The sequence below is a fragment of the Colius striatus genome, chromosome 1, assembly GCF_028858725.1.
Source record: "Colius striatus isolate bColStr4 chromosome 1, bColStr4.1.hap1, whole genome shotgun sequence".
Lineage (NCBI taxonomy): Eukaryota > Metazoa > Chordata > Aves > Coliiformes > Coliidae > Colius > Colius striatus.
The window spans coordinates 1206456-1229529 of record NC_084759.1 but is presented as its reverse complement, the minus strand read 5'-3'; the positions used below and the strand labels follow the sequence as shown (position 1 = coordinate 1229529).

The 23074-nt window shown below is 62.3% G+C and overlaps 1 protein-coding gene across 4 annotated transcripts in view; it reads right to left on the bottom strand.

The window, feature by feature from the left end:
- ARAP1 (ArfGAP with RhoGAP domain, ankyrin repeat and PH domain 1) overlaps positions 1-23074 on the bottom strand; it is an 86870-nt gene that overhangs the window by 41612 nt on the left and 22184 nt on the right. For 3 of the 4 annotated variants that reach the window (XM_061990164.1, XM_061990146.1, XM_061990171.1), the window contains 11 exons: positions 22470-22540; positions 20943-21052; positions 18840-18941; positions 15407-15476; positions 12631-12751; positions 12336-12526; positions 10502-10608; positions 10203-10402; positions 8035-8120; positions 5670-5852; positions 1068-1242 (listed from right to left, as the gene is read on the bottom strand). In XM_061990164.1, coding sequence (XP_061846148.1) covers positions 1068-1242; positions 5670-5852; positions 8035-8120; positions 10203-10402; positions 10502-10608; positions 12336-12526; positions 12631-12751; positions 15407-15476; positions 18840-18941; positions 20943-21052; positions 22470-22540 — 1416 coding nt within the window. The remainder of the gene's footprint in view (positions 1-1067; positions 1243-5669; positions 5853-8034; positions 8121-10202; positions 10403-10501; positions 10609-12335; positions 12527-12630; positions 12752-15406; positions 15477-18839; positions 18942-20942; positions 21053-22469; positions 22541-23074) is intronic. The other variant, XM_061990157.1, reaches the window with a different exon arrangement.

Sequence of the window (23074 nt, the reverse complement as noted above, 5' to 3'; positions counted from 1 at the left end):
GTGGTTTAAGCCCTCCTGGGTGTGGTTTAAACCTTCGGGGGGCTGCTTTAAGCCCTTGGGGGGACTGTTTAAACCATCAGGGGTGGTTTAAACCCTTAGGGGGTGGTTTAAGCCCTTGGGGGGCTGATTTAAGCCCTTAGTGGCCGATTTAAACCCTCAGGGGCTGGTTTAAACCCTTAGTGGCCGGTTTAAGCCCTCGGGGGGCTGGTTTAAGCCCTTGAGGGCCGGTTTAAACCCTCGGGGGGCTGGTTTAAGCCCTTAGGGGCCGAGTTAAACCCTTAGGGGCCGAGTTAAACCCTCGGGGGGCTGGTTTAAGCCCTTGGGGGGATTGTTTAAACCCTTAGGGGGTGGTTTAAGCCCTTCTGGGCGTGGTTTAAACCCTTAGGGGCCGAGTTAAACCCTCGGGGGGCTGGTTTAAGCCCTTAGGGGCCAGTTTAAACCCTTAGGGGCCGGTTTAACCCCTCGGGGGGCCTGCTTGAACCCCTTAGGGGCCGAGTTAAACCCTCGGGGGGCTGGTTTAAGCCCTTAGGGTGTGGTTTAAGCCCTTCTGGGCGTGGTTTAACCCCTTAGGGACCGGTTTAAGCCCTCGGGGGGCTGGTTTAAGCCCTTAGTTGCCGATTTAAACCCTCGGGGGGCTGGTTAAAGCCCTTAGGGGCCAGTTTAAATCCTTAGGGGTTGGTTTAAGCCCTTAGGGGCCGATTTAAACCCTCGGGGGGCTGGTTTAAGCACTTAGGGGCTGGTTTAAACCCTCGGAGGGCTGGTTTAAGCCCTTGGGGGGATTGTTTAAACCATTAGGGGTGGTTTAAGCTCTTCTGGGCGTGGTTTAGGCCCTTAGTGGCCGATTTAAACCCTCGGGGGGCTGGTTTAAGCCCTTAGGAGCTGGTTTAAACCCTTAGTGGCCGATTTAAACCCTCGGGGGGGCGGTTTAAACCCTCGGGGGGCTGGTTTAAGCCCTTGGGGGGATTGTTTAAACCATTAGGGGTGGTTTAAGCTCTTCTGGGCGTGGTTTAAGCCCTTAGGGGCCGGTTGAAGCCCTCGGGGGGTGTTTCCAAGGAGCCATCTCTTACCCGAGGTTCTGTTGTGGTGCAGGAACTCCATCTGCAGCCTCTGGCCGCTCCTCCGTGCCAGGGCCAGCGGCGACGGGCACTCGGGGTCCCCGGTGGCACAGCCCACGGCGGCCCCGCAGAACAGCAGAGCCTGGGTCTCTGCCAGGTCACTCGTGGTGACGGCCACGCACAGAGCCTGCGGGAAAATAAACCCCACCCGAGGGATGAAGGCTCCGAGGAGAAGAAACAAGCGTCCCTCTGGCGCTCCTCCTCCTCCTCCTCCTTCCCTGGACCCCCCCTCCCGTCCCTCCCGTCCCCGTCTGGGCAGGACAAAGGAGGGTGGGAAAAGGGAGGGGAGAGAAGTTTGGAGCTGGAGGCGAACGAGTCCCCGAAGGAGCCCGGAGTGAAGTCATCGGCCCGGCCCGGCACGAAAACAAACAAACCCACATGTGGATTCCCGGGCGGCCGGAGGGGGAGGGGAGATGGGGCTGGGGGCTGGGCAGAGGCTAAAGGCACTGATCCTGCAGCTGAGCTTAAAGGCACCGATCCTGCAGCTGAGCCTAAAGGTATCGATCCTGCAGCTGAGCTTAAAGGCACCGATCCTGCAGCTGAGCTTAAAGGTATCGATCCTGCAGCTGAGCCTAAAGGCACCGATCCTGCAGCTGAGCTTAAAGGTATCGATCCTGCAGCTGAGCTTAAAGGCACTCATCCTGCAGCTGAGCTTAAAGGTATCGATCCTGTAGCTGAGCCTAAAGGCAACGATCCTGCAGCTGAGCTTAAAGGCATCGATCCTGCAGCTGAGCTTAAAGGCACTGATCCTGCAGCTGAGCTTAAAGGCACTGATCCTGCAGCTGAGGTGGGGTATAGGGGTGCTGGCACGGTGCTGTGCCTCTGGGGGTCCTGAGATGCTGTTGCCAGGGCTGGGCAGAGGCTACAGGCACTGATCCTGCAGCTGAGCTTAAAGGCACTGATCCTGCAGCTGAGCCTAAAGGCAACGATCCTGCAGCTGAGCTTAAAGGCAACGATCCTGCAGCTGAGCTTAAAGGTATCGATCCTGCAGCTGAGCTTAAAGGTATCGATCCTGCAGCTGAGCTTAAAGGCACTGATCCTGCAGCTGAGCCTAAAGGCACTGATCCTGCAGCTGAGCTTAAAGGTATCGATCCTGCAGCTGAGCTTAAAGGCACTGATCCTGCAGCTGAGACTAAAGGCAACGATCCTGCAGCTGAGCTTAAAGGTATCGATCCTGCAGCTGAGCTTAAAGGCACTCATCCTGCAGCTGAGCTTAAAGGTATCGATCCTGTAGCTGAGCCTAAAGGCAACGATCCTGCAGCTGAGCTTAAAGGCATCGATCCTGCAGCTGAGCTTAAAGGTATCGATCCTGCAGCTGAGCTTAAAGGCACTGATCCTGCAGCTGAGCTTAAAGGCACCGATCCTGCAGCTGAGCTTAAAGGTATCGATCCTGCAGCTGAGCTAAAGGCACCAATCCTGCAGCTGAGCTTAAAGGCACTGATCCTGCAGCTGAGCTTAAAGGCAGCAATCCTGCAGCTGAGCCTAAAGGTATCGATCCTGCAGCTGAGCTTAAAGGTATCGATCCTGCAGCTGAGCTTAAAGGCACTGATCCTGCAGCTGAGCTTAAAGGCACTGATCCTGCAGCTGAGCTGGGGTATAGGGGTGCTGGCACGGTGCTGTGCCTCTGGGGGTCCTGAGATGCTGTTGCCAGGGCTGGGCAGAGACTAAAGGCACTGATCCTGCAGCTGAGCTTAAAGGCACCGATCCTGCAGCTGAGCTGGGCTATAGGGGTGCTGGCACGGTGCTGTGCCTCTGGGGGTCCCACGGTGGGGTTGTCGGGACTGGGCAGGAGATTAAAGGCACCGATCCTGCAGCTGAGCTTAGAGGCACTGATCCTGCAGCTGAGCTGGGCTATAGTGATGCTGGCATGGTGCTGTGCCTCTGGAGATCCCAAGGTGGGGTTGCCAGGGTTGGGAAGGAGCCTCAAGACACCAATCCTGCAGCTGAGCTGGGCTATAGGGGTGCTGGCACGGTGCTGTGCCTCTGGGGGTCCCTAGGTGGGATTGCTAGGGTTTGGAAGGAGCCTAAAGGCACTAATCCTGCAGCTGAGCTTAAAGGCACCGATCCTGCAGCTGAGCTGGGCTATAGGGGTGCTGGCACGGTGCTGTGCCTCTGGGGGTCCCACGGTGGGGTTGCTAGGCTTGGGCAGGAGCCTAAATGCATTAAGCCTGCAGCTGGGCTTAAAGGCAACAATTCTGCAGCTGAGCTGGGGTATAGGGGTGCTGGCATGGTGCTGTGCCTTTGGGGGTCCTGAGATGCTGTTGCCAGGGTTAGGCAGGAGCCTAAAGGCACCGATCCTGCAGCTGAGCCTCAAGACACACCCAAGCTGATCTCTGGTCCCAGGTTTTGGCTCAGGGTGCATAGTGGGGAGACACAGGGTGCGTGATGGGGTGAGGTGGGAGACTGGGAGCTCCCCCAGCTCCATCCTGCACCCAGGCTGAGCCCTGACTCCCCAAAACAACCTCAGCACCCCCCAGCTCCATCCTGCACCCAGGCTGAGCCCTGACTCCCCAAAACAACCTCAGCACCCCTTAGCTCCATCCTGCACCCAGGCTGAGCCCTGACTCCCCAAAACAACCTCAGCACCCCTTAGCTCCATCCTGCACCCAGGCTGAGCCCTGACTCCCCAAAACAACCTCAGCACCCCTTAGCTCCATCCTGCACCCAGGCTGAGCCCTGACTCCCCAAAACAACCTCAGCACCCCCCAGCTCCATCCTGCACCCAGGCTGAGCCCTGACTCCCCAAAACAACCTCAGGACCCTCCATCTCCATCCTGCACCCAGACTGAGCCCTGACTCCCCAAAACAACCTCAGGACCCTCCATCTCCATCCTGCACCCAGACTGAGCCCTGACTCCCCAAAACAACCTCAGCACCCCCCAGCTCCATCCTGCACCCAGGCTGAGCCCTGACTCCCCAAAACAACCTCAGCACCCCCCATCTCCATCCTGCACCCAGGCTGAGCCCTGACTCCCCAAAACAACCTCAGCACCCCTTAGCTCCATCCTGCACCCAGGCTGAGCCCTGACTCCCCAAAACAACCTCAGCACCCCTTAGCTCCATCCTGCACCCAGGCTGAGCCCTGACTCCCCAAAACAACCTCAGCACCCCCCAGCTCCATCCTGCACCCAGGCTGAGCCCTGACTCCCCAAAACAACCTCAGGACCCTCCATCTCCATCCTGCACCCAGACTGAGCCCTGACTCCCCAAAACAACCTCAGGACCCTCCATCTCCATCCTGCACCCAGACTGAGCCCTGACTCCCCAAAACAACCTCAGCACCCCCCAGCTCCATCCTGCACCCAGACTGAGCCCTGACTCCCCAAAACAACCTCAGCACCCCCCAGCTCCATCCTGCACCCAGGCTGAGCCCTGACTCCCCAAAACAACCTCAGCACCCCCCAGCTCCATCCTGCACCCAGACTGAGCCCTGACTCCCCAAAACAACCTCAGGACCCCCAAACTAGTATCTAGCCCCAGGCTTTGGCTCAGGATGCAATGGGGTGAGGTGGGAGACTGGGAGCCCCCCCAGCTCCATCCTGCACCCACACTGAGCCCTGACTCCCCAAAACAACCTGAGCACCCCCCAGCTCCATCCTGCACCCACATTGAGTCTCTCCCATGCCCCCAAACAACCTCAGCACCCCCCAGCTCCATCCTGCACCCAGACTGAGCCCTGACTCCCCAAAACAACCTGAGCACCCCCCATCTCCATCCTGCACCCAGGCTGAGCCCTGACTCCCCAAAACAGCCTCAGGACCCCCAAACTGGGGTCTAGCCCCAGGCTGCAGCTCAGGGTGCAATGGGGGCGAGATGGGAGACTGGTAGCTCCCCCAGCTCCATCCTGCACCCAGGCTGAGCCCTGACTCCCCAAAAAAACCTCAGGACCCCCCAGCTCCATCCTGCACCCAGACTGAGCCCTGACTCCCCAAAACAACCTCAGGACCCCCCAGCTCCATCCTGCACCCACATTGAGTCTCTCCCATGCCCCCAAACAACCTCATCAGCCTCCAGCTCCATCCTGCACCCACACTGAGCCCTGACTCCCCAAAACAACCTCAGCACCCCCCAGCTCCATCCTGCACCCAGGCTGAGCCCTGACTCCCCAAAACAACCTCAGCACCCCCCAGCTCCATCCTGCACCCAGACTGAGCCCTGACTCCCCAAAACAACCTCAGGACCCTCCATCTCCATCCTGCACCCAGACTGAGCCCTGACTCCCCAAAACAACCTCAGCACCCCTTAGCTCCATCCTGCACCCAGGCTGAGCCCTGACTCCCCAAACAACCTCAGCACCCCCCAGCTCCATCCTGCACCCAGGCTGAGCCCTCACTCTGCAAAACAACCTCAGGGACCCCCAAACTGGGGTGTAGCCCCAGGCTTTGGCTCAGGATGCAATGGGGTGAGGTGGGAGACTGGGAGCCCCCCCAGCTCCATCCTGCACCCACACTGTCTCTCCCATGCCCCCAAACAACCTGAGGACCCCCCAGCTCCATCCTGCACCCAGGCTGAGCCCTGACTCCCCCAGACAGCCCGTGCTGGGGCTTCACCGACCCTGTCGAGCTCGTCCTGGTTGCCGAACAGCGGGTGGTAGCGCCGGTACTTGCCCTGGCGGTACTTGGCGAGCAGGAACCGCCTCCTGTCCCGGCTGGAGCTGCCGGGGCCGATGGCTTCGCTGGGGGGCACGTTGGCAGCCCAGAAGCGGTTGGCAGCAGCGTTCCCCAGCTGCTGGAACAGCTGCAGCAAGCGGAGGATGGAGAGGTTTGGGAGCAAAGGGCTTTGCCTGGGGGTGGGTGACCCCCAAAGGGGCAGCTTGGGGATGGGGAGGGATGGGGGGAGGCTGCAGCCACCTCTGCAGGGACACAGGGCTGAGACCCCCCTCTCTGACCCCCTTCCCTCGGCTTCTGAGCTGGGCAGTGGCTGGGGGGGGGCTCAGAGGCTCCGGGAGGGGGGTTGAAAGGGGTTTTGGGGGTCTGGGGGCGCTCAGGTAGGGAGCGGCTGGGGAGAGGAGGGGGCGCCCCCAGAGGGGCTGGGGGGACATGGAGGGGCTGGGGGGGCATAGAGGGGCTGGGGGGGTGCAGGGAGGGACTGGGGGTGCAGGGAGGGGCTGGGGGGGCACGGAGGGACTGGGGGGGCACGGAGGGGCTGGGGGGGCAGGGAGGGGCTGGGGGGCGTGGAGGGGCTGGGAGGGGGCAGGGAGGGGCTGGGGGGGTGCAGGGAGGGGCTGGGGGGGCACGGAGGGGCTGGGGGGCAGGGAGGGACTGGGGGGGTGCAGGGAGGGGCAGGGCAGGGGGCAGGGAGGGACTGGGGGGGTGCACGGAGGGGCTGGGGGGGCATGGAGGGGCTGGGGGGGTGCCCCCAGAGGGGCTGGGGGGCGTGGAGGGGCTGGGGGGGCACGGAGGGGCTGGGGGGCAGGGAGGGGCTGGGGGGGCACGGAGGGGCTGGGGGGGGCAGGGAGGGGCTGGGGGGGGCATGGAGGGGCTGGGAGGGGGCAGGGAGGGGCTGGGGGGGGCATGGAGGGGCTGGGGGGGCACGGAGGGGCTGGGGGTGCAGGGAGGGGCTGGGGGGGGCATGGAGGGGCTGGGAGGGGGCAGGGAGGGGCTGGGGGGGGCATGGAGGGGCTGGGGGGGCACGGAGGGGCTGGGGGGGCACGGAGGGGCTGGGAGGGGGCAGAGAGGGGTTGGGGGGTGCAGGGAGGGGCTGGGGGGCACGGAGGGGCTGGGGGGGCACGGAGGGGCTGGGGGGGCAGGGAGGGGCTGGGAGGGGGCAGGGAGGGGCTGGGGGGGTGCAGGGAGGGGCTGGGGGGGCACGGAGGGGCTGGGGGGGCACGGAGGGGCTGGGAGGGGGCAGAGAGGGGTTGGGGGGTGCAGGGAGGGGCTGGGGGGCACGGAGGGGCTGGGGGGGCACGGAGGGGCTGGGGGGGCAGGGAGGGGGCAGGGCAGGGAGGGGGAAGGGGGAGGCTGGAAGCGTTTGGGGGGTCGGGGATGGGGGGATGGAGGGGACGGGATGGGAGGTGGCAGCACTGAGCGGGGCTGGGCTGGGGAATGGATGGGGAATGGGATGGGAATGGGATAGGGACTGGGATGGGGACTGGGGAATGGGATGGGGAATGGGATGGGGAATGGGATAGGGAATGGGATGGGGACTGGGGAATGGGATGGGGAATGGGATGGGGAATGGGATAGGGAATGGGATGGGGAAAGGGATAGGGAATGGGATAGGGAAAGGGATAGGGAATGGGATGGGGACTGGGATGGGGAATGGGGAATGGGATAGGGAAAGGGATAGGGAATGGGATGGGGACTGGGATGGGGAATGGGGAATGGGATAGGGAATGATCTGGGGAATGGGCTGGGGAATGGGATAGGGAATGGGATGGGGAATGGGATGGGGAATGGGCTGGGGAACAGAATGGGGAATGGGATGGGAATGGGCTGAGGAATGGGATGGGGAATGGGATGGGGAATGGGGAATGGGATAGGGAATGATTTGGGGAATGGGCTGGGGAATGGGATAGGGAATGGGATGGGGAATAGGCTGGGGAATGGGATAGGGAGTGGGCTAAGGAATGGGCTAGTGACTGGGCTAGAATCTGGGCTGGGGAATGGGACAGGGAATGGGCTGGGGAATGGGCTGGGGAATGGGATAGGGAATGGGCCACCCCACACCATCCCCACAGCCCCACACCCTCCCCAGTGCCCCACACCATCCCAACGGCCCCTCATACCATCCCCAAAGCCCCTCACACCATCCGCACAGCCCCCCCTGACCACTGTGCCAGCTGACCACAGCCCACAGGGATGAGGCTGGAGGGCTGCTGGGCTTCCCAGACCCCAAGCAAAGCACCCTGAGGGGCTTGAGATCAGGCTCCAGCCTGCAGTGGGTTTGCCATGGACACAGTGTGTCCCCCCCCACAGACCTGGATCAGCTCCTCTGTCCACACCTTCCCATCCATCTTCAGGCTGCGAACCTTGGTGATGCCAGAGCCCAGCCCTCGGTGCTCCCCTGAGGGTGACACCACTGAGACACCTTCCCTCCCAGAGGTGACACCACTGAGAGCCCTTCCCTCACAGAAACACAGAGTCTCAAGGGCTGGAAGGGACCTGCAGAGCTCATCCAGTGCAGCCCCCTGCCAGAGCAGCAGCACCTAGAGCAGGGCACACAGGGACTCATCCAGCTGGGGTTGGGATGGCTGCAGAGAAGGAGCCTCCACAGCCCATCTGGGCAGCCCCTGCCAGTGCTCCCTCACCTGTGACAGCAGCTTGGTTCAGAACACTTCTGATGGGGAAAGGCTGCAGCCCTGGGGCTGCTCAGCCTGGGGAACAGAAGCCTGAGCTCAGGGGCACCTCAGCAACACTCACAAGCACCTAAAGGCTCCTGCAAGGTGCTGAAAGGCTCAGGAGCAAGTGCTTTGGTGCTGAGGGCAGGGAGCCCTGGCCCAGGCTGCCCAGGGAGGGTGTGGAGGCTCCTGCTCAGGAGGTTCCCAACCCCAGCTGGACACGTTCCTGTGCCCCTGAGCCAGGGGCAGCTGCTGGAGCAGGGGCTGGGGCTGCAGCAGCTCTGCAGGGCCCTGCCAGCCCCAGCACTCAGGGATCTGTGTGTTCCTTAAGCAATCACAGATCTCAAGGGCTGGAAGGGACCTGCAAAGCTCATCCAGTGCAACCCCCTGCCAGAGCAGCAGCACCTAGAGCAGGGCACACAGGGACTCATCCAGCTGGGGTTGGGATGGCTGCAGAGAAGGAGCCTCCACAGCCCATCTGGGCAGCCCCTGCCAGTGCTCCCTCACCTCAGCAGGGAAGGAGTTTGTCCTTGTGTTGCTTTGGAACCTCTTCTGTCCCAGCTTGTTGCCCCTTGTCCTGTCACTGCCCATCCCTGAGCACAGCCTGGCTCCAGCCTCCTCACACCCACCTTGATGTGTCTGTAGCATGACTGAGCTCAGCCCTCAGGCTGCTCCAAGCTGCAGAGCCCCAGCTCCCTCAGCCTCCCATCACAAGGCAGATGCTCCACTCCATCACCTCTGTGGCCCTGCCCTGAGCTCTCTCCAGCAGCTCCCTGTCCTTGAACTGAGGGGCCCAGCCTGGCTCCATCCTCCTCACACCCAGCCCTGCTGGCTTTGTGAGAAGAACCATTTCCCCAGCTCTGGGGATGGCTGGGCTGAGGTGGAACAGGCTGTCATGTCCCACTGGCACGAGCTGGTGCTCCCAAAGCCTGGCCCTGTTTCAGGCTGTGACCCAGCTCCATGCACAGGAGGGACTCAGGGCTGCAAGAACAACCCTCTGCACATTCAGCCTCTGTCTCCAGCCACCTTTCAACCTCAGCTCCTGCTCTGGGGATGTGCTGTCCCCTCTGGGCACTCTGCAGCAGCCAGACCTTCCTGGAATCACAGCTATTGATCCTACCCATCCAATTTGCAGGTCATGGGACAGCCAAGCAAATTGGCCTTTAGGAAAGGGAACGGTGCCATCCAAGCACAGAGAGCCCGAGCTCATCAGCCTGAGTGTCATTGGGATGGGCATGGCCTGTGCAAAGCAGGTGAGAGACTCAGAGCATCATCTAACACTGCAGTGCCTGGGGGAAAACACCTCAGCTTGCCCAGGGAGGAGAGGTGGAACCACTCCCCAGTCCATAAGGGAGCTGTGGGGTCAAGGAAGGCAGCTCTGGGAAGGTGCTGGAGAAGGCAGGAGGCTTCTTTCCCTTCTGCACCAGCCCAGCTGCTAATTACTAACAAAGGGGTGAGTTTTAAAGGGGTTTTCTGGTCCATACACCTTCTGTTTGCCTCGTCTTGCTGCCTGGTACTGGAGCAGAACAGCACTCAGTGGATGTGGAGGGTGAGGGATGCTGAGGGCAGGCTGGGCTGGCCCAGGAAGGGCTGCATCATCTAATACTGCAGTCCCTGGGGGAAAAAACACCTCAGCTTTCCCAGGGAGGAGAGGTGGAACCACTTCCCAACCCAAACCCCAACCAGTGGCCTTGCCCTGAGCTCTCTGCAGCAGCTCCCTGCCCTTGAACTGAGATGCCCAGACCTCGAGGTCCCTCACCCACCTCAGCACCCCTGAGGCTCCTTTGCACCCTTCAGCACACAGCTACCTGCACATCTCTTGCAGATGACCACACAGAGGTTGATGGAGGCCCACTCAGGCCTGGGGGAGCCACAGTCAGCACAGAAGCAGTTGGACTCCACAGCCCAGATCCTCTCAGCCACCTCTGAGTTGGAGAGAGCCCCAGCGATGGCTTGCTGCATGGCTGCCACCCACTCCTCCTTCTCCTGCTCTGAGTCTGCACAGAAGCTGCCAGGGAGGGGAAGGGATGGGGAGGTGAGGGAGGGCATGGCTCAAGGGGGGTGGGTTTTGGGGTGGGTACCCCCCTCTTGCCCTGCCAGGACTCACCTGAACAGCCTGTAGGGAGTGGTGAGGTCAAAGCCCCGGCGATCCACCTCCTTCACATTGCCCACGTTCATCTCGATGTAGGTGATGCCAATGCCCAGCTGGTAATCCTGGAGGGGAGAGGGAGGGCAGGGAGGAGGGACAGGAACCCCAAATCACCCAATGGTGGGGGCTGGAAGAACCCTGCAGAGCTGCTGCAGCCCCAGCCCCTGCTCCAGCAGCTGCCCCTGGCTCAGGGGGCACAGGAACGTGTCCAGGGGGGGTTGGGAACCTCAGAGAAGGAGCCTCCACACCCTCCCTGGGCAGCCTGGGCCAGGGCTCCCTCCCCTCAGCACCAAAGCACTTGCTCCTGAGCCTTTCAGCACCTTGCAGGAGCCTTTAGGTGCTTGTGAGTGTTGCTGAGGTGCCCCTGAGCTCAGGCTTCTGTTCCCCAGGCTGAGCAGCCCCAGGGCTGCAGCCTTTCCTCCTCACACACATGTTGCAGCCCCTCAGCACCTTGGCAGCCCTGCACTGGCCTCTCTGCAGCACTTGGGCAGTTGCTGCCCCCCAGCAGTGCCAGCTCCCTGTCCCAGAGCTGCTCTCCAGCAGCTCACCCCCAGCCTGTGCTGCTGCAGGGGCTGGTTCCTCCCCAGCTGCAGGACTCTGCCCTTGCCCTTGGGGGAACCTCAGCACCTTCCTCTGTGCCCAACCCTCAGCCTGCCCACTCAAGGGGATCAGACCCTCCCTGGCCTTGCTGCCCACACTCTCTTCATGCCCTCCCAGGACATCTGGATGATGCCAGTGCTGCCCACCCCATTGCCAGCAGCTGGAGGTCCCTGTGCCCCCTTTCCCAGCCCTGGGGGCACAAGGGGTGCTGCAAGCTCTGGCTGCAACAGCCCTGAGAGGCTGCAACACCCCTGAGAGGCTGCAACACTCCTGAGAGGCTGCAACAGCCCTGAGAGGCTGCAACACCCCTGGGAGGCTGCAACAGCCCTGAGAGGCTGCAACACTCCTGAGAGGCTGCAACAGCCCTGAGAGGCTGCAACACCCCTGGGAGGCTGCAACAGCCCTGAGAGGCTGCAACACTCCTGAGAGGCTGCAACACCCCTGAGAGGCTGCAACACCCCTGAGAGGCTGCAACACCCCTGAGAGGCTGCAACACTCCTGAGAGGCTGCAACACTCCTGAGAGGCTGCAACACCCCTGAGAGGCTGCAACACTCCTGAGAGGCTGCAACACCCCTGGGAGGCTGCAACAGCCCTGAGAGGCTGCAACACCCCTGAGAGGCTGCAACAGCCCTGAGAGGCTGCAGCCTGTAGGCTCTGAGCCATCCCCATTCCAATTGCCCCACCATCCCCTTCCCTCACCCACCCTCAGGAGCTCCCCCAGCCACCCACCTCTGCATTCTCGTAGAGGAAAACTCTGTCCCCAGCCACAGCCACAAAGAGCTTGTGTTTGAAGCCCCTGAGCACCTCAGCACCTTGGGGAACCTCAGCACCTTCCTCTGTGCCCAACCCTCAGCCTGCCCACTCAAGGGGATCAGACCCTCCCTGGCCTCGCTGCCCACACTCTCTTCATGCCCTCCCAGGACAGTTAGATGATGCCAGTGCTGCCCACCACATTGCCAGCAGCTGGAGGTCCCTGTGCCCCCTTTCCCAGCCCTGGGGGCACAAGGGGTGCTGCAAACTCTGGCTGCAACACCCCTGAGAGGCTGCAACACCCCTGAGAGGCTGCAACAGCCCTGAGAGGCTGCAACAGCCCTGAGAGGCTGCAGCCTGCAGGCTCTGAGCCATCCCCATTCCAATTGCCCCACCATCCCCTTCCCCCACCCACCCTCAGGAGCTTCCCCAGCCACCCACCTCTGCATTCTTGTAGAGGAAAACTCTGTCCCCAGCCACAGCCACAAAGAGCTTGTGTTTGAAGCCCCTGAGCTCCAGGAAGCCACTCTTGTCCACTGGCTGAGCTGAAGCCAGCGATGTCCTGCCAGGATCTCTGCTCCTCTGCTCCTCAGCGACCTGCTGCAGCATCCTCATCCACTCCTTGCGCTCAGCTGTGGGAGGAGGGTCAGGCCAGGCTCAGAAAGCCACGAGGCTCCTCTTTGGAGGCAAAGGAGTAGGCAGGAGCAGGGAGTTTCCCCCCTTGGTTCTCTCTCACCATCACTCTCGGCTCGGAACACGAAGTTGCGCTTGGTGGTGATCACCTCGAACTTGTGCTCACCGACGCTGGAGACGTGGCAGATGGAGGAGACAGGGATGAAACGTTTGGAGTAGGTGTCCTGGGAGCAGGGAGAGACACACACAGCTCAGCACCATGGCTTTGGGGGCAGAGGGTGGGCATGGGCTTGGTGGCAAGAGGTTGTGAGGATGGTGTCACAACGTGCTTTGGGTTGGAGTCCAATGTGGACGTGGCTGAGGGACAGCACAGCAGCTCCTGGGCTGTGGGATCCCTGCAGGGCTGCCCTGGCACAGCAACAACAGCTTTATCTGCCCCTGTGATTAATAGCTGAGGTGCAGCCTGAATGGCTGTGTGGAGAGTAAGAGGAAGGGCAAAGCTCTGCAGGGAGCTGGGTGCCAGGAGCCTGAGCTCCAAGTGACAGGACAAGAGGGAAGGGGCTGGAGTTGCCCCAGGGGAGGTTGAGGTTGGAGGGTCAGTCTCTGCTCCTGAGCTCCAAAACAAGAGGGAGGGGGCTGGAGTTGGAGCAAGAGGGCTGAAGGAGCAAGAGCCTGGAGACAGAGGCTGCAGGGTGAGGCTGGGGAAGGGGCTGGAGCACAAGGGGCTGAGGGAATGGGGGTGTTGAGGCTGGAGAAGAGGAGCCTGAGGGGACACAGCAGCACTCTCTGACACTCCCTCACAGCAGCCTGTGCCTGGGGGGGTCAGTCTCTGCTCCCAAGTAACAAGGGGAAAGGGGCTGGAGCTGCCCCAGGGGAGGTTGAGGCTGGAGCTGAGGCAGAACTGTGTCCCTGAGAGGGGTGTCAGCCCTGTGCCAGGCTGCCCAGGGAGCTGGGGCAGTGCCCAGCCCTGGAGGGATCCCAAAGCCCTGGGGTGAGGTGCTGAGGGCTGTGGCTCAGTGCTGGCTGTGGCAGGGTGAGCTCAGGGCTGGGCTCCAGCAGCTTCAGGGGCTTCTCCAGCCCAACTGATCTCTGATTCCTCCTCCATCATCTGGCCCTTTGCCCTGCCCAGGTTCCCCCCTTCCTCCTCCAGCCCCCTCCTGGCTTTCTGGGCTGGGGATTTGGGAGCATCCTCACTCTGGGGGAGAGCAAAGGGTGTGACAGAGACCACAGCAAACCACAGAGGGGAAAATAACCCCCTGCAGGGTGTGAAATGCCTGTCCCTGAGCATGACCCAGCCCTGGAGGGTGCTGCTGTAGCAACAAGATGCAGCTGCTGCTGCTGCTGGGACCCCTGAGCCCAAGATGCTGAGCTGGGGACCCGAGTTAAGGGTGAGGCTGTGGTGTGAGGGCATCCCCCTGCTCAGGGGCTGCTGCCCTGGCACAGCAACAACAGCTTTATCTGCTCCTGTGTTTAATAGCTCAGATGCAGCCTGAATGGCTGTGTGGAGAGGAAGAGGAAGGGCAAAGCTCTGCAGGGAGCTGGGTGCCAGGAGCCGTCCTGCTTGAGCTGGAGGCTGAGAGAGGCCATGGACAGAGAGGTTGTGCTGCTGTCTAGGGGGTGTGGGGAGCAAAGTTCCACCACTGAGCCCTCAGCACCTCACCCCAGGGCTCTGGGATCCCTCCAGGGCTGGGCACTGCCCCAGCTCCCTGGGCAGCCTGGCACAGGGCTGACACCCCTCTGAGGGAAACAGTTCTGCCTCAGCTCCAGCCTCAACCTCCCCTGGGGTGACTTGAGGCTGCTTCTTCTTGATCTATCACTTGTGCTGGGGATGTGCCCATCCCTCACCCCCTGCATCCCACCCCTGAGCCCCCTGTGCTGGGGATGTGCCCATCCCTCACCCCCTGCATCCCACCCCTGAGCCCCCTGTGCTGGGGATGTGCCCATCCCTCACCCCCTGCATCCCACCCCTGAGCCCCCTGTGCTGGGGATGTGCCCATCCCTCACCCCCTGCATCCCACCCCTGAGCCCCCTGTGCTGGGGATGTGCCCATCCCTCACCCCCTGCATCCCACCCCTGCCCTGAGCCAACCAGAGGCCACCAGCTGCAGGCAGTGGGCACAATGCTGCTGAGGGGCTCATGAGATGAAGGAGCTGTGTGTGTGACTGGGCTCTGACTGGGGGCTGTGGGGGTGCCACAGGGGCTGCCTGCACTCAAGTGACCACACACAGCCCTGTGGCACCCACCTGAGCCATCAGAGACACTCACAGAGGCCTTTGGGCTGGAGAAGCCTCTGGAGCTGCTGGAGCCCAGCCCTGAGCTCCCCCTGCCACAGCCAGCACTGAGCCACAGCCTCAGCACCTCACCCAGGGCTTTGGGATCCCTGCAGGGCTGGGCACTGCCCCAGCTCCCTGGGCAGCCTGGCACAGGGGCTGACACCCCTCTCAGGGAAACAGTTCTGCCTCAGCTCCAGCCTCAACCTCCCCTGGGGCAACTCCAGCCCCTCCCCTCTTGTCCTGTCACTTGGAGCTCAGGAGCAGAGACCAAGCTCCCCAGGCACAGGCTGCTGTGAGGGAGTGTCAGAGAGTGCTGCTGGCTGCCCTCAGCCTCCTCTTCTCCAGGCTCAACACCCCATTCCCTCAGCCCCTCCCCAGCCCCTTGTGCTCCAGCCCCTTCCCCAGCTCTGCTGCAGCCTCTGTGTGTGTTGCAGCAGCACTGAGCACAGGGGCATCACCAATCCCTTCACCCTGCTGCCACCCCAGGGCTGAGCCCAGCCAGGCTGCCCTTGGCCATCTCCCCTGGGATGCCCAGAGGGATGTGGAGCAGCTCCTCCACCACCTCCCTCACCCCCAGCCCTTCATCCCCTCCCTCTCCCCACTCACCTTCTCACTCTCATAGTAGCTCAGGTAGTCTCCATCCAGCTTCACCCAGCGCTTCTGGTAGATGTAGGACCTGGGATGGGACCAGAGGGAGCCTTTGGAAGGGATGTGGTGCCCCCCCCAAGGGTCTCACAGGGGGTTTTGGGGTGCTGCAGGGTGCTGGGTTCCCCCCCAGTCCCCTCCCCACAGCAGCTCTGGGCTGTGCAGTGCCCTTGAGCTCGGGCTGACTCTGCTCCTTCACGCCCCAGTTGCCAAGAGCATCGATCCCAGCCCTGTCCCAGCCCTGGTGTGACTGGGAGGGGCCATGGGGAACTGGTCCCAGTTCAACCACAGAGCTGGGATAAGGGGCTTGCCTCTAACCCCTCCCAAAGCTCTGTTTGCCCAGGACACACGAGCTGGTGAGGCTTCGAGGCAGGGCACACGTGCCAGGGATCACTGGGCTCACTGGGCTCACTGGGCTCACTGGGCTCACTGGATTTACTGGGCTTGCTGTGCTTACTGGGCTCACTGGGCTTGCTGTGCTTACTGGGCTCATTGGGCTTACTGGGCTTACTGGGCTTACTGGGCTCACTGGGCTCATTGGATTTACTAGGCTTGCTGTGCTTGCTGTGCTTACTGGGCTTGCTGTGCTTACTGGGCTCACTGGATTTACTGGGCTTGCTGTGCTTACTGGGCTCACTGGATTTACTGGGCTTACTGGGCTTGCTGTGCTTACTGGGCTTACTGGGCTCACTGGGCTTACTGGGCTTGCTGTGCTTACTGGGCTCAGAGGGTTTACTGGGCTTGCTGTGCTTACTGGGCTCACTGGATTTACTGGGCTTGCTGTGCTTACTGGGCTCAGAGGGTTTACTGGGCTTGCTGTGCTTACTGGGCTCACTGGCTTTACTGGGCTCCCTGTGTTCACTGGGCTTGCTAGGTTCACTGGGCTTGCTGGACTCCCTGAGCTTGCTGGGCTTACTGGGCTCACTTGCCTTACTGGGCTCCCTGTGCTCACTAGATTTACTGGGCTTGCTGTGCTTACTGGGCTCACTGGGCTCCCTGTGCTCACTGGGCTTGCTGGGTTTACTGGGCTCACTGTGCTCACTGTGCTTACTGGGGGCTTGCTGTGCTCACTGTGCTTACTGTGCTTACTGGGCTCCCTGTGCTTACTGGGCTCACTGGGCTTACTGGGCTTACTGGGCTTACTGGGCTTACTGGGCTCACTGGCTTTACTGGGCTTACTGGGGGCTTGTCGTGCTCACTGTACTTACTGTGCTTACTGGGCTCCCTGTGCTTACTGGGCTCACTGGGCTTACTGGGCTCCCTGTGCTCACTGTGCTTACTGTGCTTACTGGGCTCCCTGTGCTTACTGGGCTCACTGGGCTTACTGGGCTTACTGGGCTCACTGGCTTTACTGGGCTTACTGGGGGCTTGTCGTGCTCACTGTACTTACTGTGCTTACTGGGCTCCCTGTGCTTACTGGGCTCACTGGGCTTACTGGGCTCCCTGTGCTCACTGTGCTTACTGTGCTTACTGGGCTTACTGGGCTTGCTGTGCTCACTGTGCTTACTGGGCTTGCTGTGCTCACTGGGCTTACTGGGCTTACTGGGCTCAGTGGCTTGCTGTGCTCGGTGCTCCCTGTGCTCCCCTGCCCTGAAGCCCCAGCAGCTCCCACAGTTTCAGTCTGGCAGCACAAGCCCAGGCCAGGGTTGGCATCCTGGGGGCACTGCCCACAGCCCCCTCCTCCCATGGGCCAGCAGCACAGGACCTGGGGTGGCCATGCCATTGGGGGTGCCAGCCCAAACACCCCCTCCTCTGCCCACCCAAACACCCCCCTTCTCACCCAAACACCCCCTGTCCACCCAAACACCCCCCTGCCAGCCCAAACACCCCCTCCTCTGCCCATCCAAACACCCCCCTTCTCACCCAAACACCCCCTCCTCTGCCCATCCAAACACCCCCCTGCCAGCCCAAACACCCCCTGCCCACCCAAACACCCTCTGCCAGCCCAAACACCCCCTGCCAGCCCAGACACCCCCCTGCCAGCCCAAACACCCCCTGCCCACCCAAACACCCCCTGCCAGCCCAGACACCCCCTGCCCACCCAAACACCCCCTCCTCTGCCCACCCAAACACCCCCCTGCCAGCCCAAACACCCCCTGTCCACCCAAACACCCCCTTCCCAGCCCAAACACACCCTGCCCACCCAAACCACCCCCTACCAGCCCAGACACCCCCCCCTCTGCCCACCCAAACACCCAAATGCCAGCCCAAACATCCCCTACCCACCCAAACCACCCCCATGCCAGCCCAGACACCCCCTCCTCTGCCCACCCAAACACCCCTCTGCCCACCCAAACATCCCCCTACCAGCCCAAACACTCCCCTGCCAGTCCAAACACCCCTCTGCCCACCCAAACCACCCCCCTACCAGCCCAAACACCCCCCTACCAGCCCAAACACCCCCCTGCCAGCCCAAACACCCCCTCCTCTGCCCACCCAAACACCCCCCTACTCATCCAAACACTCCCTTGCCCACCCAAACACCCCTCTGCCCATCCAAACACCCCCTGCCAGCCCAAACACCCCCTGCCCACCCAAACACCCCCTACCAGCCCAGACACTCCCTCCTCTGCCCACCCAAACACTCCCCTGCTCACCCAAACACCCCCTTGCCCACCCAAACACCCCTCTGCCCACCCAAATACCCCCTGCCAGCCCAAACACCCCCTCCTCTGCCCACCCAAACACTCCCTGTCAGCCCAAACACCCCCTGCCCACCCAAACACCCCCTACCAGCCCAGACACTCCCTCCTCTGCCCACCCAAACACCCCCCTGCCCATCCAAACACCCCCCTACCAGCCCAAACACTCCCCTGCCAGTCCAAACACCCCCTCCTCTGCCCACCCAAACACCCCCTGCCAGCCCAAACACCCCCTGCCCATCCAAACACCCCCCTACCAGCCCAAACACTCCCCTGCCAGTCCAAACACCCCTCTGCCCACCCAAACCAGCCCCCCACCAGCCCAAACACCCCCCTGCCAGCCCAAACACCCCCCTGCCCACCCAAACACCCTCTGCCAGCCCAAACACCCCCTTGCCCACCCAAACACCCCCTGCCAGCCCAGACATCCCCCTGCCAGCCCAGACACCCCCTCCTCTGCCCACCCAAACACCCCCCTGCCAGCCCAGACACCCCCCTACCCACCCAAACACCCCCCTGCCAGCCCAAACATCCCCTCCTTTGCCCATCCAAACACTCCCCTGCTCACCCAAACACCCTCTGCCCACCCAAACCACCCCCTACCAGCCCAGACACACCCTCCTCTGCCCACCCAAACACCCCCTTGCCCACCCAAACACTCCCTCCTCTGCCCACCCAAACACCCTGTCTCCCTTGCCCACCCAAACACCCCCTTCCCTGGCCCATCTCCCATCCCCCAGCACATCACTCACCCCTGGGGTGGGTTCTTGTCCAACCAGCCCACTTTGATGGTGGGGGAGAGCAGGGTGGGCACTGTGCCCTCCATGGCTGTGTCCCTCCAGCCACTGGCACTGCTGGGCACGAGGAGCCAAGGGGGAGGGGGTTAAAAGCTGCTGGGTGCCAGGGCGAGGGAGGGTGAGGGACAGCCCCCACCTCCCTGCTCCAGCCTCCCTGTGTCCTTCCCCCAGGCTGCTGGGGATGGGAGTGAGGGGTGAAGGGGGGGGATGGGGGTGGCTTTGCTCTTGGGGGCTTGGTGTGACCCTCCCAGCTCCTGGGGCATCAGTAAGCTCAGGGAAGGGGAAAGGGGCATCCAGAGGGTCTCAGCCCCAAATCCAGCCCAGGGAAGGGACATAGGGAGACCCAAAGGGTCTCAGCCCCAAATCCAGCCCAAGGAAGGAGCATCCAGAGGGTCTCAGCCCCAAATCCAGCCCAGAGATGGGACACAGGGGCATCCAAAGGGTCTCAGCCCCAGATCCAGTCAGGAAAGGGGCATCCAGAGGGTCTCAGCCCCAAATCCAGCCCAGGGAAGGGACAAAGGGGACCCAAAGAGTCTCAGCCCCAAATTCAGCCCAGGGAAGGGACATAGGGAGACCCAAAGGGTCACAGCCCCAAATCCAGCTGGGATAAGGGGCACTCAAAGGGTCTCAGCCCCAAATCCAGCCCAAGGAAGGAGCATCCAGAGGGTCTCAGCCCCAAATCCAGCCCAGAGATGGGACACAGGGGCATCCAAAGGGTCTCAGCCCCAAATCCAGTCAGGAAAGGGGCACCCAAAGAGTCACAGCCCCAAATTCAGCTCAGGGAAGGAGGATGGGGACACCCAAAGGGTTTCAGCCCCAAATCCAGCCCAGGGAAGGGACACAGGGGCACTCCTGGGGTCACAGCCCCAAATCCAACCAGGAAAGGGGCAAACAAAGGGTTTCAGCCCCAAATCCAGCCCATAGCAGGGACAAAGGGAACCTAAATCCAGCCCAGGGAAGGGACACAGGGAGATCCAAAGGGTCTCAGCCCCAAATCCAGCCCAGGAAAAGGGCACCCAGAGGGTCTCAGCCCCAAATCCAGCCCAGAGCAAGGACAAGGGGAACCCAAATCCAGCCCAAAGAAGGGACACAGGGAGACCCAAAGGGTCTCAGCCCCAAATCCAGCCCAGGGAAGGGACAAAGGGCACCCAAATCCAGCCCAAAGAAGGGACACAGGGGCATCCAAAGGGTCTCAGCCCCAAATTAAGCCCAAGTGAGGGGGATGGGGGCACTCCTGGGGTCACAGCCCCAAATCCAGCCCAGGGAAGGGACAAAGGGACACCCAGAGGGTCACAGCCCCAGATCCAGCCCAGGGAAGGGACACAGAGCACCCAAACCCAGCCCAGGGAAGGGACACATGGACACCCAAAGGGTCTCAGCCCTAAATCCAGCCCAGGGAAGGGACACAGGGGCACTCCTGGGGTCACAGCCCCAAATCTGACCAGGAAAGGGGCAGCCAGAAGGTCTCAGCCCCAAATTCAGCCCAAGTGAGGGGGATGGGGGCACCCCCAGGGTCACAGCCCCAAATCCAACCAGGGAAGGGACAAAGGGGCACCCAGAGGGTCACAGCCCCAGATCCAACCAGGAAAGGGGCACCCAGAGGGTCTCAGCCCCCAAATTCAGCCCAGAGTAGGGATAAAGGGAGATCCAAAGGGTCACAGCCCCAAATTAAGCCCAAGTGAGGGGGATGGGGGCACCCCCAGGGTCACAGCCCCTGATCCAGCCCAGGGAAGGGACACAGGGGACCCAAAGGGTCACAGCAACAAATCCAACCAGGAAAGGGGCACCCAAAGAGTCTCAGCCCCAAATTCAGCCCAGGGAAGGGACAAAGAGGCAGTCAAAGAGTCTCAGCCCCAAATCCAGCTCAGGGAAGGGACCAAGGGGCACTCCTGGGGTCACAGCCCCAAATCCAACCAGGGAAGGAGGATGGGGACACCCAAAGGGTCACAGCCCCAAATCCAACCAGGGAAGTGACACAGGGGCACCAAAATCCAGCCCAGGGAAGGGGCACAGGGGCCCTGCAGAGGGCACATGGGTGTGGGGCACACGGGCTCCTACTTGGCTGGGGCAGCATCGTCCTGATCCTCCAGCAGCTCGTCCTCACTGCACAGGCTGCTGAGACTGGAGTGTGGCTGGGCTGGCACAGGCTCTGCATCCCCCTGGGGGGGCTGGGGGCAGGGGATGGAGACAAACAGGGCTCAGGATGTAAAGGAACACACAACCATGAGTGCTGGGGCTGGCAGAGCCCTGCAGAGCTGCTGCAGCCCCAGCCCCTGCTCCAGCAGCTGCCCCTGGCTCAGGGGGCACAGGAACGTGTCCAGGGGGGGTTGGGAACCTCCTGAGCAGGAGCCTCCACACCCTCCCTGGGCAGCCTGGGCCAGGGCTCCCTCCCCTCAGCACCAAAGCACTTGCTCCTGAGCCTTTCAGCACCTTGCAGGAGCCTTTAGGTGCTTGTGAGTGTTGCTGAGGTGCCCCTGAGCTCAGGCTTCTGTTCCCCAGGCTGAGCAGCCCCAGGGCTGCAGCCTTTCCTCCTCACACACATGTTGCAGCCCCTCAGCACCTTGGCAGCCCTGCACTGGCCTCTCTGCAGCACTTCCCTGTCTCTCTGCAGCTGGGCAGCCCAGCCCTGGCCACAGCACTGCAGATGTGGCCTCCCCACTGCAGCTGGGGCAGAGCACAGGGGCAGCACAACCTCCCTGGCCCTGCTGCCCACACTCTCTTCATGCCCCCAGGCTGCCATTGGCTTCTTGCCCACCAGCCCACGCTGCTGCTCATGGGCAGTTGCTGCCCCCCAGCAGTGCCAGCTCCCTGTCCCAGAGCTGCTCTCCAGCAGCTCACCCCCAGCCTGTGCTGCTGCAGGGGCTGGTTCCTCCCCAGCTGCAGGACTCTGCCCTTGCCCTTGGGGAACCTCAGCACCTTCCTCTGTGCCCAACTCTCAGCCTGCCCACAGCTCCCTCACTGGCAGCTCAGCCTCTGGGGCATCATCCACTCCTCCCAGTGTGGTGCCAGCAGGGAACTTGCTGAAGCTCCCTCTGTGCCCTCACCCAGGTCAATGATGAAGATGCTGAGTACAACCAGCCCCAGTTCCCAGCTCTGGGAGTGCTCAGGGTGCCTGGGGGTGCCCATGCCCTGCAGCCCTGTGCAAGGGGCACAGGAGAGGAACAGGAGGGAGGAGCAGCTTGTTCCCAACCCCTCTGTGCCTGGGGCACTTGCTGTGTTCCAACCTGAGCCTCCTGCATTTCCCCCTCCTTGCCTTGGGGCTGCTGGGGGGGGTGGGTGGGTGGCCACAGCCCCAGGCTGCCAAGTGCAAGGTGGCCAAGCAGGTCTGGGCAGAAGAGCAAGCTGTCAGAGCTGTTTATCTGCTGGTCCTTGGCTCACCCAGGCCCCAGGCAGTGTCAGGTTTGGGCTTGGAGGCACCCACATCACATCCCTTTCCCAGCATGAGGCTGAGCTGGGGGGTGGCTCCAGGCCCTCAGGGGTGATGCTCCTCCAACTGGCATCTCCAAAGGAGCTTGAGGTCACCCCCCAATCCCTCCCCAACCTCCCTGCTGCCCATCCAACACCCAGCCCCATGCTGGGACTCACCTCAGTGGCCATCTCTGCCCTGGCTCTGGCTAATTCCCCCTCCCAGGCAGAGTCCTCGTAGTCAGAGTCATCTGTAAAAGCACATGCAACAGGCTGGGGAGATGTTGGAGGGTGCTGGCACCCCCCTGGCACCCCCTTGGCACCCCCCTGGCACCCCCTTGGCTGTCCCCAGCACCATGAGGCTGTGCCAGGGCTGGAGCCCAGCAGGGAAGGTGCCACACATTGGGATTCCCCCTGGCCTTTGGCAAACAGCTGCTGAGAGTGTGACAAGGAAGGAAGGGAGCTTGTCCTGGAGAGTGGAGAGGGGCAAAGTCCCACTGGCAGCAAATGCCAGCCCTGGCCTGAACCCTCTTGGTGCTGCTGGGAGGGACTTGGGAGGGAACAGCCCCAAAATCATGCCCCAGGCAGCTCCAGGCTGGGGCAGAGGGGCTGGGAACTGCTGCAGGGAAAGGGCCTGGGGGGGTTGGTGCCAGGGGCTGAGCAGGAGGCAGCAGCGTGCCCAGGGGGGCAAGAAGCAAAGGGCAGATCCAGCTCTGGGGTGGCAGCAGGGTGCAGGGCTGAGGGGAGCCAGGAGCAGCCTCTGCAGCTCCCTGCCAGGAGGGGAG